Genomic DNA, 16723 nt, shown 5'->3' with positions numbered 1-16723 from the left:
CTTAAATGCTCTCTGAAGCCTCACTTTGTCCCTGATGACTCCAAGAAACAGACCATTAGTAGTGGCAAGTTCACAAGCTGAATTCTGCATCTACTTGTCATGTAACTTATATAGTGCCCTGCTAACGAGATAAAATAAACCCCACCCGTGGGGACGGTAACCCCCATGCTCTGTACACAGCCTTTTCACCAGGCTCTAAACCTGCACATCAGGCTGCACGAACAACCCCCGCGCCTGCAACGAATCCAAAGGAAACTGTAATTGAGCAGACTTCCCAATGACTTTAGTTGGAGTTTCGTGTAATTAGAAGGCATAAAAATTGGTTTTGTATGTCACCGTCATCATTTTTATACAAAACATTACCCGTAAGGCCTTTCTAATTTAGCTGTAAGAGGAAACTAACCACAGAAACACCTTACCCTCAGGCACTCAGGCTTGCCCTTGGTAGCAAAGTCCCTGAGCTCTCTCTTACCGGTCTTCATGAAACAATCATACACAGAAAAACACCGTACGGGGCCAGTAGCTCCAGCAGTGCTGTAGCGCAGCGTGACAGTGAGCAGGCACAGAGACTCCAGTGCTCGTTCCCCCAAGTCAGGGGAAAAGACCATCAGTGCAATATCCATCCAGTTTCTTCTGGACTTAAGATAAATAGGGAGGATGGTCCTGTGGTTTAAATGCCAGCTTGGAACTGGGTGGGGACTTGACTTGTTCTTGTATTTTCTCAGGTTTTCTGTGTGACCACAGCCAAATAGCTTTGGCTGTCTTCCAGTGAAGCACACGTGCATTTGGACTTGGACTGAACTGATACCTCTCATGTTAAGGTTGGGACCATGGATCCAAACTTAATTCTCCTATCTTGCAAAATAAGGGGTAACAACACTTTCATCTTGCACCTAGCAAGTCTGTTGAGCTTATAACTGCCTGGCATTGGGGCCTGTTTCTTAGGATGTGCTCAGGTGATAAATTTTAACGCGGTGCAGAGGTATCTGAGCCAGGCTCCAGCTCCAGAAGCAGCTGAGCTGCTGCAGCTCAGGGGTCCCACTGGGGTTGAGGGCGATTGGAATATCAGGAGTGTGGGTGTTGGAAAGCATACTTGTTAAGGCAAAGTAATTTAAGAAACTTGAATTTAATATGAAGGACTGATAAAGTGTGGTGATGTTTAAAATGTAAACAATAATTACTTCAGCTTTTTCATCAACAGGAAAAACTCTGGAAATATAGGTCTGTACAACAGAGGGAGACAGCCCTGTAGTAAATATTTGTGTATTATTTATGTAAGCCCTTAACAAACAATGATGGAATAAAAAGTGCTCAAAAAATGAGTGCTTCGAGGTCTAATTAAACAATGCTGAATGTTTTTGCATTGTAATGCTCAAGAGAAAATCACCAACTGTTTTGCAACATGCCTAGAATTTTAAATTTCATTTTCTTGTTCCAGATTGAAATAAAAATAGGGAACTTGATAAAGATTAATTCGATGTCAGGAGGGACATTTGCTCTTTAATTAGATTTCTGTAGCCCTAGCAGTTTCGTTGTGCCACTGTAGCAAGTCCTAAAAAGCCTGCAGCAGAACTAAACAGTGATCCTCATCTCCACACTTTACTGGGAACTAATTTCATTTCCTGCCTGTCTGGAGAGGTATTTTCAACAGGCATCAATGTTTTTGTCTTCACAACTGATTTATTCATCAATCTCAATGTGATATTTTAAACCTTTAAATTACATCCAAATCCTAAAGCATCTGTTTATTACACAAGGAAATTGAAAATCTGTCTGTGTGATATCATACAAAGATTTTTCCTTAAGGTTATAAAGGAAGTTGACAGATATTAATGATTTTTTTTTTTTTCTCTTGACCTCATTCGAAGACAAACCTTAACAAAAAAGAGGAAGAAATCTGGACAAATACAGCAGGTCCATGAGTTTACTGTATATAATATATACTAGAAAAAATGAGGCTATTACTTGTGGCAGGCTATGCAATCATCTTGCTGTATACATTTATTTTCTGAAGGAAAAGAAATACCTAAAAGTAGACTGAAATGAGTTATTATTTAAAAAAAAAAAAAAAAGTGACATACATTAATCTTCTGCTTCTTTGTTATGCATACACTTGCAGCCATGGTTACTAGACATTGAGAATCTAGTTTTGCTTGCTCTACCTGTGAACCGAAGTGGGACAGAGATTTTAATGGGACTCACCATCCCACCCAATGTTTGGGTGCAGGATTTTGAGCAAGGAAGGTGAAGCTTCCAGTAGGGCTACTTAAAAGTGTTCCTTAACAAGGACTGGGCATATCTGGGAGGGAGTGAATCCTTGGTTTCATCACTCTCCACACAAAACAGCACAGTACAACAGGCTGGAGGGGGGGGGGGGGTTGGAATGCTCATAAAGAAGCACAAGTGTCTGAGTAGAGAAAGGAAAGAATGACTTTGCAAGAGAAAACAGGTTCCAGCTTCAGACACCGTTTTAGCCTGAACTTTGGAGAAATCATGCTGATTTGAATGACAAGAGTTAAGATTCAGATCACCTGATCCCAACTGAATAAAAATTAAACATCGTGTCAAACCTAAGAAACAGATTGGAGAGAAGCAACCCTGGATCAGTTAAAAAAATAATACAGTGATGAGATGCTCACATGAGCATTTAATGAAAGAAAATTCACACTCTTCTAATCTACTGAGATTCTTCCAGTGTGTCAAAAGTGGGTGAAAGAAAAACTGCTGCACAATGGATTTAGGCTTTAACAAAGTAAAAATTTAACATGGCTCCTGTTAATAATATTTAAGAAAAACATAGTATATTTTCAGAATTGGAAGTTAAATATAATCAAAATCAGAATCTAATTTAAATGTAAGTATGAGAATAGAACTAAGTGGTCATTTTTTACAGTGTAAAGGAAAGGATTAACTATGTAAATGAGCTCCCCAAAGGTCTACAGTAGTGCCCATTATTTAATTTATTCCCTGTTTTGGAACAGAAAGGAATAGAGACAAAATAGTCTACTTTGAAGAAGTTACAGAAATATTTAGCTAACTCAAACTAGATAAGATTGTTTAAAAGAAATTAAAAAATATTGCTAGGCATATGACCAAAATACTAATACTTAAATTTTACTTTGCCTTGTGCATTTCAGAACAATTTGGATGCATTGCATCAGCTGCATACTCCACAGAATTAATTGATTTAAAAAATATCAGAAATTGTGCAGTCACTGAGGATTTTTGGCTACCAACACTTCTGATCTTCCTGATGTTCTGTAGCTTTTGTGGACTCTTGGAGGAGACTGCCCTTCTCCAGCTGGCAGCCTCTCTTGGCAGCTGCACACTTGCAGGCAAGGCCTGCTGAAAGTGGCAGAGGACGTGCTGTTCCCTGCAGAGCTGATGAAGATCAGCTCATTGTCCTGGCAGCAGTGGGGGCAGAACTCTTTCCCCAGGTCAGCACTTCTTATCCGTCCCTCCTCAAAGTTACACACAGAAGAAGAGTTTGTGGATTTCACGCACAGTGGTTTTGGAGAACTACGTCCCTGCCTGCCAGGACTGAGGTCTGGATCTTTACGTGATTTTTCTTGGAGCTGGCAGTCCTTCAGATGTACTACAAGTCAGTCTTTGATAAGAAACTATCCTTCCTCTCCTGGAGAAAGTAAGTGCCCAAATCTCCCAGAGCCACAGTTCTAAAGCAGGGGATCTGTAGAGAGCAGGGATTCCCAGAGTCTCCTACCACTGAGCATCACACTAGTAAGCCACGAACTATTGCAAAGCTGGATGTTGGGGAAAAAAAAGAAAAAAATCAGAACCCACCATCGTTGGGAGCTGTGACTGCCGCTTCCAACATGTGAACAGCACAGCTCTCTGTTTGCAATGGTGGTGTCCAGCCAGCTGAGTCTGCAAACACCTGTGGTAGAAGACTGCTAGGAAGCTGTTGACAGACTTATCCCTCTCTTGCCTGTTCAGCTTTATGCTGCAGTGTGACTTGAGAAAATTTACCTCATTTCTTCTTAAAGTGTATTAGTCTGTTTGGTATGAGCAGTGGTGAGGTTTCTGAAAAGGAAAACGTCAAGTCATGCGGTAGGGAATGGGATGTTAAGTAGTTTCTGTTCTTTCTGCTTGCATAAATTGGATTCGTGCCGGACTCTTTGGAAAAGGCTTAGGGTCGCCACACCTTTAGCATGAAGGAAATCAAACAGCTGAGGGAAGACGAACTGAAAAAAGTTGAATTAAATGCAGCTATCGCTTCTGCTTTATCAGACTACATATTCTCCCCTTCATCTTGTCGGTCTTTTTATGAGGTGGAGCGGTCTGTGCCACGCTCCTGGGGACTGAACTTCACATCCAGAGTCCTCCTTCCCTCCTCACCATGGGCCGGACATACAGGGTGGTGCTACGCCTCTTCTTTGTCCTCATTGCTGTTGACTCTGTGCTGCTGTCATCATTTGGAGGGCTTTTTTCTTATTTTTATTTTTTTTTCTACTATGTCTTTTCCTCTTTAAGATGCTCTGTGATCAGTAGGGTGTTTGCTCAGTTTTGAGCCAAGGGGAGAGCAGAGTCCTTTGACAACTGAGTCAGAAGGAGGCCTTTACTTTCAGGCTATAGTTTCTTGACTTCTTGCTATGTGCCTGCTGGTGGTCAACCTGTCCTCCATGCTCTAATGCAGTATGAAATCCTGGGGACAGTGTTTTCTTACATTTCTTGAGTACGACTAGAAAGTCATACCTAAGACACTAGACAGGTTACCACCATTCTGCTCTGACATGGCAAATCACGGTGTTGTTAGCACACCTGTTGCCCTAAAATTTAACATACTTTTTGCTTTGTCTTTGCCAACATCACTCTTTAAAGGAAATAGATTCTATATTTAAACTCAATTCATAAACTGTGTAAATGGTTGTATGCTAAAAAAATTAGTAAAAATATGTATTACAAATATTCTAAAGTGAAATTACACAGATTTTCCAGAGCTCAAAAGTTGCATTACTTTGAAACAACAGTAGGAGTGTAAGAAATATAAACTGGCTTGTAGATGTTCCGTGGTACTTAAAGAGAAATGTAGTTAAGATTGGCAGCGTAGCATTTCAACAGGTAATAAGCACCTGTCACCTTGAGTGAAGCTCAGAAATATCTCACCATGGTATCTTCATTATAAGCATCAGCTTTTCTGACTAAGGAATATAAGTTGGTAAAAAAGTATTTAAGCTAACCTTTCATGAGTTTAACAATGGAGAGCAGGATCACAGAGGCACAGATTTTTTTTCTTTACTGTACTTGCACTTAGTAAAGCGAAAGACTCATCATGGTACAGGTCTACATATTGACTTCTAGACACCTGTTTTCTACAACCTAGTGTCCTGTGTTTTCTCTCAAGCTACAAAAAACTCAGCTGCATGCCACACATCTCACAGATGAGTGAAAGTACTCTCAAGCCATTGATGCACACACCATATGCTACAAGCGTGCAACTTGGTAAAATAAAACATCACAAGATTCATATTGTCTTATCTTTCTTGTAGTATGTAATGGTTTGACATAACACCTACATGTGGATTCATACAGTAATGATGATGTTGCATATATGCATATGTAAGTATCTAACATCTGCATTACATCTTTTGCTAGCCCCTACTGTACTATTAATTCAATAAATAAAGCCAGATTTTCAAATCTGTTCAGTAAATTAGGCCTATCAATGATTCTGGAAAGGTCATAATAAGTTTGATCTATAGCTCTGCATTGGACAAGTAATGTACAAGTGACACTGAACTTGACAAACAATCTGAACTTGGAAGACTTTGCAATAAAAACTCACTGAAATATAACTATACAATCTCAACAGACTGCTGTCACAGATGTTTTTCATGTTGGGTAGATGAACCAGTGTTCTGGTTTCAGCTGAGATAGAGTTAATTTTCTTTCTAGTGGCTGGTATAGTGCTGTGTTTTAGATTTAGTATGAGAATAATGTTGATAACACACCGATGTTTTGGTTGTTGCTAGGTAGTTGTAGTCCCTACACTAAGTCAAGGCCTTTTCAGCTTCTCATGCCCTGCCAGGTGCACAAGAAGCTGGGAGAGCACAGCCAGGACAGCTGGCCCAGACTGGCCAAAGGGATATTCCCTGCCGTATAACATCGTGCTCCGTATGGAACTGTGGAAGTGAGCCGGGAGGTGGGATTTGCTGCTTGGAAGCAGACTGGGCATCAGGTTGGTTTTTTTTTCCCTTCTGCATGTGGTGAGCAATTGCATTTGTGCATCACTTGCTTTATTATTATTATTATTGTTATTGTTATTGTTGTTATTGATGTTGCTGTTGTTATTATCTTCCTTTGCATCCTATTAAACTGTCTTTAATCTCAACCCATAAGGTTTTATTTCCATTCTCCTCCCCACCTCTTTGAGGGGGAGGGGTGAGCGATCGGCTGCATGGTGCTTAGTTACCTGCTGGGGTTAAACGCCGACAAGCAGGCTATTGCATTGAGTCTCTGTCCATTGCTTTGCCTCTCATTGCTCTGAGCCTTCAGATTCAACCAGGATTGTAACAGGCTTAAGGTCTCCAGACAGATCGTCCTGGCTCACCTGTTTAGGACTTCCCCTAGCTAATTCTAGCTGCCTAGGCTTGGGGTTAACTCCTGAGTTTCTCTGAGTCTTAAGCATGGGCTCTCCCAGGACACTCACACCAGGATACTGGTTTTCTAACTAATAGGAAAACCTTCATGAATACACGACAGTAAAAGACTCCACATTTTGTGTGGTCATAAGTCTGGTGAATCTGTTTACGCTGATCATGAAAATAAACTGGACTAGGAAAAAGTTGTAAATACTTTACAAATTTTCCCTCCTGTCTGATTACTCCAAATCACTCTTGAGACTAAGACGAAAGTCTCTGAAAAAATTCAGATCATCCGGAGCACACCTTCGTTTACCTTCTGAACAACTAAACTTGTCAGTCCAGATTGCTTTCAACTCTTTTTTTTTAATTTTTTCTTCCTTTTTTTTTTTTTTTTTTCCCCTTTTTTTTTTTTCTGTCCTGTTTTGGAAAATTTCTTTCTCTGTTAAATTGTTCTCCCAGCTAGAAGCTATGTTTTGTGTTCAGGTATTCCCATCTCTAAAGACCAATCTTGAGACGAAATGTTTCCGGCTTGGAAAACAAATGCAAATGCCTTGTTAGCAAAGGTGAATTTATAGAGATATTCAAAACATGCAGCAAGTTCATGACTATGTATTATCAACCAGAACTGACAAGTTTTGTATATACAAATTTTGTAGATTCTTGCAACTCCATCCAAATATTTTTTATTCTAATACCTCTTTGTAAAGGAAGATCTTATTATTGATAGCCAGATCTCATCCAATACAAAAGGAAATTTTCTCTCATGAAATCAGCAGAATTAATCTTCTCTAACCCTCCATAGGCCTGGGCCCCAAAGTCACAATACTATGGTTGGCTTACAGTCATTCAGAACTCCTATGAAATGCATTGAGAATCAATGATGTAAACCACTGAGAATATAAAAAAAACCCCAACAAAACAAAAAACAAACAAAAAAGCCACCATGTTGGGATACTGGGGACAGCCCACTTATTTCCAGTAAAAAAAGGTATTTCTATATAGCAAAATGAGGTTATGAATGCAGCATAAATTAACATATCAGGTTCATTTAATCTAGCATGTTTAACACAACCTATGTTGCTTCCTGTTCCCTCTGAGTATTCCACATCAGAGTCAGCACAAGGATAACAGCACACCCTACAATCATATCTTTTTCCAGACATGCTTGCCTTTTGTTTGTAAAATATGTCTCCCAAAGACTTAACATTTCACTTATATTTCAGGGTACTCCCAGATTTGCAGATGGATCTATGAACATTCTTCTATTTAAAGGATGTCTCCTGAATTTTGGGGGGAGACAGTGCTAGTGTTCAGAAGAATATGATAAACAGTGTTGCTAGCACAAACAGTTCCACTGAAGTTCCCCATCATCTAGGTAAACTCATTCATTTGTTCTTGCTTTTGACAGAATAAGCCCTCAGACTATACTACCATAGTTTTGGAACTCTGCAAAATTAAAGTTAATCCACGGCTCTAAATCTCCCTCACTATGTGAACTTCTGCATAACTTTTTTTTCCCTCCCGCCCCCCAAAAAATTTCCCCAGACAACTGAAAAGCTCAAACTTACTTGCTGCATTGTAGGTGAATGTAAAGCAGACTGGACCTGCATCGGTAGCTGGTTTCCAATGGACTGCTGCATTGAAATTGGCTGGTGTTGCTGGATGTTGAGATGCTGGTGCAGAGGAGGGCTGATCTGAAGAGGTGGCGGTGGGGACACAGCCATGTTTGCTATGGAAACAGTCACTGGCATTTGGTTGTTGGGCTTGGGCGCTATGTTCCTGGGGATATTGGCATGCATGGCAGTGATGTGAGGATTCATTCCTGGTTGTTGGTGGTAGTGGGAACTGAGGTACAGTGCAGAGTGAGCCTGGGCAGGCCCATGAAACACCGACTGCTTGGAATTCATCATCTGAGGTTGCGGGGAGGCTTTAACATCAACAGGTTCATTGTAGCTCTGTTGAGAAAAACAAAAAACAGACAATACTTAGAAACTAGAAACTAGGTTCTCCCCCCTGACGTCTCTTTAAGATTCTCACCGTGGGAAAACGCATATCTGGACCATCAAATTGTCCTTGATATGGAATTTGGTTATGACACTGGAAAAATAATGAATCCCTTTTTTACCTTACGCATTACCCTTCAGCATTGTAAAAAAAAGCATTTCGCCCCTCTGCTTCCTGGTCTGGCCTGACATTTTGCTTTTTCCAAACTTGCAACTGGCATCACTGACCTAATAACCTACACAACAAAGACAACTAAGCCTTGTCACATTTGTTCACATAAGCAGACACTACCATTGTCATAAAATTTGATGGCCTAGTTGAAAACGGTTTCAGGAGGGTTGGTTCCAGCAAGAGTCTGCAGTGATCTTTGACATGTCTCATTTTCCCATCTGCAAACCAAGGATAAGAATTTTAGGGTCCTTTACCATACACATTGATAACTGATAATAGTGCTTTTTCAGTTAGCCAAATTGATGAAGAGGCTAAACCCCATCCACAGTTGTTCTAATGCATTGAATAAATTTGCTAGTTGCTGTGCTGATACCTTTATTATGAAGTATTCTCTGCTGGGATGCTCTCCATGCCTGTTTCAACCACGTTTCATAGCCATGCATTCAGAAAAATAAATAAAAATATTCTGAATCATTTCACTTTTAGCAAAACTTTCTTTGTTAATCCAGTTCATAAAGTTCTGAAAATTCTGTTTAAAACTGATGTTTATATAAATGTTAGACTGCATCAGACACAGGGAAGTTATTGTGCTAAAGCTGGAAGTATACTTCACAGAATATTAGAAAATGCACAGATTTTCAAAAATGTTATGGTCTACCCTGATTTTTTAAAGCTGCTAGTAATAAAAAAATTCCATTATTGAATGTGAATTTCCATTTGTTCTAATATTTATAACGTGTTAAATTTTATTTGAACTCAATTTGTTGTTTTCCATACCCTTATTTTCTTAGATCTTCTGAAGGCTAGCTCTGTGTGCTCAAATAAATGATGAAAAAAATTTAATAATTAACTCCCATAAGCTTATAGGTGGGAATCATAATTTGCAGTTTAAGTCATACTGGGATTAATAGCCAGTGAAAGGTGAAACATGCTGGAAAAAAATGGCAGAAATGTCCCTCTGGAGAAAGAAGTCACTTTGTCAAAACAAGGGCTGAAAAATGCATATATGCCCTTATTCTGTGACCTCCATGTCATGTTTGCTCAGTTTACAAGTCAGAGTAAGTTTCATGTTACTCTCAGCACTCCAGGGTCAGTGAAGTCTATTTGTATTCTTTCTGAAGGATGTACCATCACCAAGAATCCGCTGACACGCACGTTACTGAAATTGCTTCATTATATGCGATGATAAAGATGAGAAAGATAACTTCATTTTCTCTAAGTGTAACTGCAGTACCATTAGCAAAAAATCTTGTTTTCTCCAGTAAACTAGGGGAAATTAAATGAATATGATAAAATGAATGCAAATCTCTGCCTCTGTGGATCTGTCTGGCTCTGCTCGCATGTGGATGTCCATGTGTGCAATACGTACTATATGCATGTTTGCAGGATTCAGATACAGACATAAAACCCCACAGATAGTAAATGAGAAAAACCGAAAGTGCAAGATCTGCCTGGTTTTTGGTATTATTTTTAAAACACTGAACTAATGTTCATGATGACACGAGAATTATTTTCCCTCTCCCTTCCCAGTTGTATTTGTAGGACACTTCTGTGAATGTGGGAGCAAAGACTGGCAGGTTTACTGAAATATCAGAGATTCAGAAGAAAGTTTGCTAATTAGCAGCACGGTCAGGACCTTCCTCTCGAGTGTCCTGGGTTCTTTACACATTACAGGAAGTTTATGCTTTGTTCTTTCTTAGGAAACTTGAAGTTTTACTGAGTGCATCATCCCCTCATGAAAACCCCTTGCCTTTCCATGATGAAGCTGAAGGCTCTATCTGGTCCGAGCAGAGATAATTGCACCTGAAGTGTCTAAGGGCAGATCAGTTAAACAATTCCTCCTGGTGAGGAGGTATAAAAAAGCCTTTGTGGCACTATTTGTGACATACTGATACATACTTATATTTCATTTGTGACTACAAAGATGCTGCCATACACCTCTCTAACAAAGATACAGTGAACCAATTTAATTATTGAATAATTCTGAGTTGACACATATGCGGTGAATGCATGGCCCATACTGATAAAATTACAGAGATATCAGATACTTAGTATCATTTAATACTTGAATTACCAAATTATGTTAAGAGGAATTGTGCGGTCTTGGGCTAGAGATGAATAACATTTGCTTTACCTCTGAGAAGAGTGTCTGCAAAGTGATCAAAAGGGACCGTTCCAGCTGTCTCAAGCTATCAATCAGCTTTCTCTCTGTTTCACTACCTCCTGATCCAATGAAAAGCAGAACACTTCAGTTTCAAACAAAGTATTTTGCTGTTACTTAGGACACTTTAAATCATATGTGATCCGAAGCCAAATTGTCCAATATCAGTGTAAACCACATCAATATTATCAGTTACTGGCAATCTTGATAAATGAACCCATTAAATGCTATTCTCCAGCATACTGCACTTTCAGCTTTTTCTAAGGGTGGGTCAGAAACCGAGATTTTGTAAGCATTGGTGAAGCTAATGGAATAGGTGATGTCAAATATTTTGGCTTTGTTATGTTGCTTTACTGTCAAATATACTGAAAGGTGTATATGATGCATAGGTCACGTTATTATTTTAGGCACAATTACTGCTTTCACAGAATTGAATGGGCATTGCACTTGTCCAGTACTGCATCAGACAATCTTAGACAAGGACTTTTATTATGGGTAATACTAGGAATTAAGAAAGAAGGGATTTGATTAGCCAATATGGGCTTCAAGTTCACAGTCATTTTCCATAACTTTGCAGGCTGCAATTCAGTCAATTTGCTCGTGCCTTATCCAAGGGGAAGAGTACAGAAATAACTCCTCTGTAGTTAATTAATCTGCCCAAAGACAACAAAGATAATTTACATCTCTTTTTTGGCATGAAGTTGTAGGATACAATTAATTTACGGATACAGGCAGTGGAGACGAAAATTACAAATCTGTACACACAGGCCATTGAACATTGAAGTCTAGTTTCTCCTATGTGTGATAAGGTCTTCTACTAGACATGCAATGAGAAAATCTTTTATCATTACTATCAGAACTATGTTATTGTAGACCCACCACTAGAGGGTGACAGAATATTATATTTAGTTAATGGTGGGAATCGGTATTGTAGATATACATTAGCAAAGGTACTCCAGGACCACAAACTAGCTTTTCTTGACAGTCCTTTATGCTCTCTGAGTGGCTTCTACTTGTTCTTGAGTTCAGCTCAAAGCCTTACTCTAAATCTTTCAAGTTCTTAATAGGCTAGGAGTATGGTTTCTTTTGGACCCGCCTCTCCATCTCACATCATCTTCTAATACTGTTGCCTAAATTAAAAAAAAAACAAAACAAAAACAAAACCAGAAGATGAAGACAAGGTAGGTAGGCCAAGGCAATGGAATGCTACAAAAAAAGTATGACTGCCCTTAAGGCACAATACAAAACCACCTTCATTTTTCCTGCAACAGTCTATTTTTTTTACTGACACATGAAGAAAAAGTGGGAAGAACATTTTGAAAACCCAACAGAAAGAGAATGAAAGTAGAAGAGAAATAGGGAAAGGAAGGAAACCAAATAAATGCTACTGTAACTGTTATGATAATTAATATATTAATTAAAAGTACTGACAAGTACAGCCTTGGTGTGTGACCCTCAGTCCACAAAATGATTTTACTTGTATCATACTTTCAAGGAAATGTGTAATGATACAGATGAGTGATGTTCTTCAGAGAGAGTTGATCATTTTGCACAAAGTTTGAGAAGGGCTGAATCAAGTTCTTCCCCCCACTTTACACCCAACTCATGCCCTTCCTTCCAATTCTAAAGCAAAGCAAACTTTCCCATCTACTTTTTGCTCCCCTATTATGTGCCAAAACTCCTTGTGCTTATTTGCCAAATTAAATAATTAAATTAGGTTAAGAAGTTAAGCATTGCTCAGCCAGTTGTAGTATTCTTCTCTAAGTAAAACTGCCCTGGTACTAATGGTCCTTCTTATCACAGACTGAATTCAGGCACACAGCAGGATGTCACTTCCGTAGAGGAAAGTGACACTGGGATTTCCTTAACCCCCAAACATCTACCCCACTCCTACAGCTGAGAAATTTATTTTGGATTTGAGCAGACATCCTGCTCAATTTAGTGGTGCCAGAGAAAACAGCAATAGCCTAGTGATGCCATTCTGGCATCTGCATGGCTTCCTTTGAGATATCATTTTACTTCCATGTTGAAAAGTAGTTGCATTTTGAACCCTCACGCGTAGATCTGGGTAACCAAACTGGTTTTGAAATCTACACATGGGTTTTGATTCCCTTTCTAACTTGTGTCTGCCTTCTGGCTACTGTTGGCTTTTCTAACCCCACTTCTGTTGGAACAGAAACAACATTCATGTGATTGATAGTAAAGCATGGACGTGTTTTAACAAGGCAGTACTCTAAGGGCCTGATCCTTAGACGACTGAATTTAATGGAAAATCTTCTATTAACTTAAATGGAATTTGGATCTGAGCCCAACATTGTTACTTCAGTATTACTGTCTGGATGTCTACTTCATTTTTCATGAAAACCAGGTAGGACCCGGCTAACAGAGGCAGAGAACATCCCAATTGTTGACCACTACTTTTGACCTGTGTTTCTTTAGAAGCATACCTACTGCCTATACTTACTTCATTTTGCTTTTTTAATATGTTAATGCAGTTATTGTTAGAAAAGTTGCCAGCAACTAGGGCCATATATATATACACACATATATATATACACACATACACTCTAATGTACATGAACATCTTCAATTTACATACTGTATACATGTTATATATTCAGCATTCTTATCTACTATAGCTTATGTCACCATAATATACGGGAATTCAATAAATACTTCTGCAATAATTTCATTCTTGTCAGCAGTGCTCAACTAATATTGCTGTTTGCGATATAAAATCAAAAAGTCAGTGTTGTCTCAAAGAAACCATAGTTGTTCTACTTAGAGAAAAAAAATTCTTATTCTGTTGGTTTCACAAAAATAGTTAATGATGAAAGCCTTTCAGCTGGAGCAATATAATGTCAGTCATTTATAGACCAGACGTTATCAAAATACTTCTTTATTAACATCAGCAATTAAGCTTTCCTTTATAGTAAAATATTCAGTAAATACATTCAGTACATTCAGAACATTCAGTAAATGTTCTTGGTACTATTGGATGCCTATGTGTCCTTTAAATATGTGCTGAGAAACCTCCTCAAGGGCAAAGACGTGAGCCTCATGGCTAATATGGCCAGCATAAACTTTCTGCCAATGCAGACATAACCTATTCCAACCTCAGAAGAATTATTTTTTTTCCATAGCCAAAGTGGTGTAACATTGTTTTATTTTAAATGAGAAACAGGTGCTTCTCTTTAAATGAGAAAAAGAGTTTTGGCATGCCCTCTACATAGACAAGGAGCATGTACTATGTGAGTACTTCAAAGCCTACAAAACAGTTTAACTTGATTCAAGTTTTAAATGACTATGTGTCAGCAACCTACATAGTTGCCAGATTGGTCCTTTTCATGACAGTGCCACATGCATATCTGGTAACTGGTGTCCATCCTTGAGCCATGCTGAGGAATTCAACAATTTTTGGACTCTGGCCAGAACGAAGGTTTCATTCAGGTAACAGCAGTGATTATGTCAGCTGGTACCAGGAAGGTCCAGGTTGTGCAGGCTGTGATCAAACTTAGGCAGGACTTACTCAGCTTTAAATGAGTTATCTTCAGTACTGTGACATTAAAGGGGTAGGTAGAAGGAAATCGGCTGAATATTTATGCAGCTCCTACAAAGCTTACCTAAGCTTAAGTTTGCATCTGCTGTCTTTGCTGTCTCTTTGGTGGAAGGAACATCTTGAATTGTTTATTCCTTCTCTCAGCTTTTCTGTGTTTGCATAATCCTGTCCGTTTTTAACGTTTTTGACATTTTAGGTCACTTCCAACCCCAAGCCTGTCCTTGAGAAGAATCCCTTCTTCTAGCCTACCTGGGCTCAGCCATTTTAATAATACCCCTGTGAAGCTGTTTACGAGAGAATGACTTCTTTCCAGCAGTGTTTTCTCTTTCCTGCTTAGCTCTTTAACTCCTTTAGAGATTCCTTTGACTTAACTCTGTTCACTCCGGTGGAGAATTCATACGCCTATCTGCAGTACAGCTGCCTTCCTACCTAAGTCACAAGAGGCTCTTAGCAAATGACGTTTCATATTTTGTTAATTCCAGTCACCTATTGCAATAACAACATCTGGGACTCTAGAGAGTTCAGAAAGCTTTTTGACATATTCTTGATGTTTCAGAACAAAGGAGTAAGCCATGGGTTGTCATCTATAATTAGCCAAGGTGGCTCAGAAGAACATCTTCAAATCTAAATATACATTTTGTCATCATCTACAGGGGATTGTCATGGATTCATTCAGGGTATGTAAGTAAAAATGGATGTTTTATGAATGTAACCTGGGTACATGTGATAAACGATATGCAACTTTAATTTGATACAAGTGTTTTAATTCCCCAAATGGAAACACTAGGCTAATAGTGAAATCTAGTTTTATTAACTCACTTCAAAACCAAACACAGTTCCTCTCCAAATCAAAATCTGGCTTCCCTCAAGCTCAAGACATTTCTGCCATTTTTGGCAGAAATGATGTGAGAGCACCTCTTAGTTTTTGCACTGCTGAATGTAAAGCTTCACATCATTTAGTCTCAAATCAAATTCATTGCGTTAACTGAAATATAGTTTGCTCTACATTTTCAGCTGCAGTAGATAGTTGGTTTCCTTACTAGACAAGAAGATGGTTGGATTTGTGTTATTATCAGATTAGACAACTGTTTTATAAATATACATGTTCACTTACCAGATATGCTGATACATCACATATACTTGCACATACATAATTTTATTTATGATTCCTTGAAAATTTCTGACTATATCATAATAAAACCACGCGTGAAAGACTGAGGTATCACAGAAGCATGAAGTATCTGCTGTAAAAGCCTTACATTATAGTTTTCCCAGATAGGAATTCTAACATTTAATGGAAAAAAGTAAAAGCTGTATGTGCACGTCAACATTCTAGGGTTTTTTGTTATTGTTTTAAGGAAAATATTGCCAAATGCCTTGTAGCACTTTAATAGGTACAAAAGAATAATAATATCATGCATCAAACATAACCATCTTTCTATGATGCTTTTACTGAGAACAGCCTGAACTATCTATCTCATGAAATTCCAAAACATCTGCATGGGCTAGATAGAATATAGGGATCTGTTGTCTCAAAAAGCAGAAACCAGGTGCATTTCTGCCAGCAGCAGAGGGGATGCTGCTCTCCTTGTACACCATAGCCAAGTGAGTAAAGCACTGACCAGGAGACATGACAGTTCAGTTGTCAACTTTGTCAAGAGATATTCAGAATTTTATTTCCAAAAGAAATATCCTAAACCACAGCAGTTGCTTATTTCAGGGAAGAGTGAGCGAGGATACGGTGCTCCCCTACATCTGAAGCTTGGCCACCATGCAGAAAAGAATTTGGGATTCACTGGGCCACAAAAAACAAATCGTGGAGAGAGCACACCTGCACATCCACATTTACTTAGGAGTGAGGAGATGCATGATCTGGGACAGCTAACACATTTTTTTCCTTTTTGTATGTTACAGATGTGCTCTGACCACATACACATATGAAATGAGATACTAACACCAAGTTTACTGTTTGAGTTTGGGTTGTTGTTTTTTTTTTTAACATCGTCTCCATTTTGCTTTTTACTCGTAGGTCAAACTTTTTCATGTGTATTCACTGCAGTCTCAAAAGACTATAATTCTTTAGGTTGTTCAATTATATTACAATATAGGCAATGCTGCACATATAACAGATATTTTGGGGGCCTGGAAACTCTCTGGTTACAAATTGTGCTAATGGCATTAAGACAATGCCAGTCTTACTAGATATGACCTTTAGGTTTTTTATGA

At 38.7% G+C, this 16723-nt stretch overlaps 1 protein-coding gene across 7 annotated transcripts in view; it reads right to left on the bottom strand.

Annotated features, from left to right (window-relative positions):
- Positions 1-16723, bottom strand: part of LOC104639538 (thymocyte selection-associated high mobility group box protein TOX) — a 314557-nt gene that overhangs the window by 99517 nt on the left and 198317 nt on the right. Inside the window, exon 7 of one of the 7 annotated variants that reach the window (XM_075744040.1) lies at positions 8171-8557. The exons of the other annotated variants lie outside the window; for them this stretch is intronic. Within the exon in view, the coding sequence (XP_075600155.1) occupies positions 8171-8557 (387 nt within the window). The remainder of the gene's footprint in view (positions 1-8170; positions 8558-16723) is intronic. 7 annotated transcript variants of the gene reach the window in all.

The sequence above is a fragment of the Balearica regulorum genome, chromosome 2, assembly GCF_011004875.1.
Source record: "Balearica regulorum gibbericeps isolate bBalReg1 chromosome 2, bBalReg1.pri, whole genome shotgun sequence".
NCBI classification, from domain to species: Eukaryota; Metazoa; Chordata; class Aves; order Gruiformes; family Gruidae; genus Balearica; species Balearica regulorum.
Note: the sequence above shows the minus strand (reverse complement) of the source record. Positions and strands in the feature narration are given on the sequence as shown.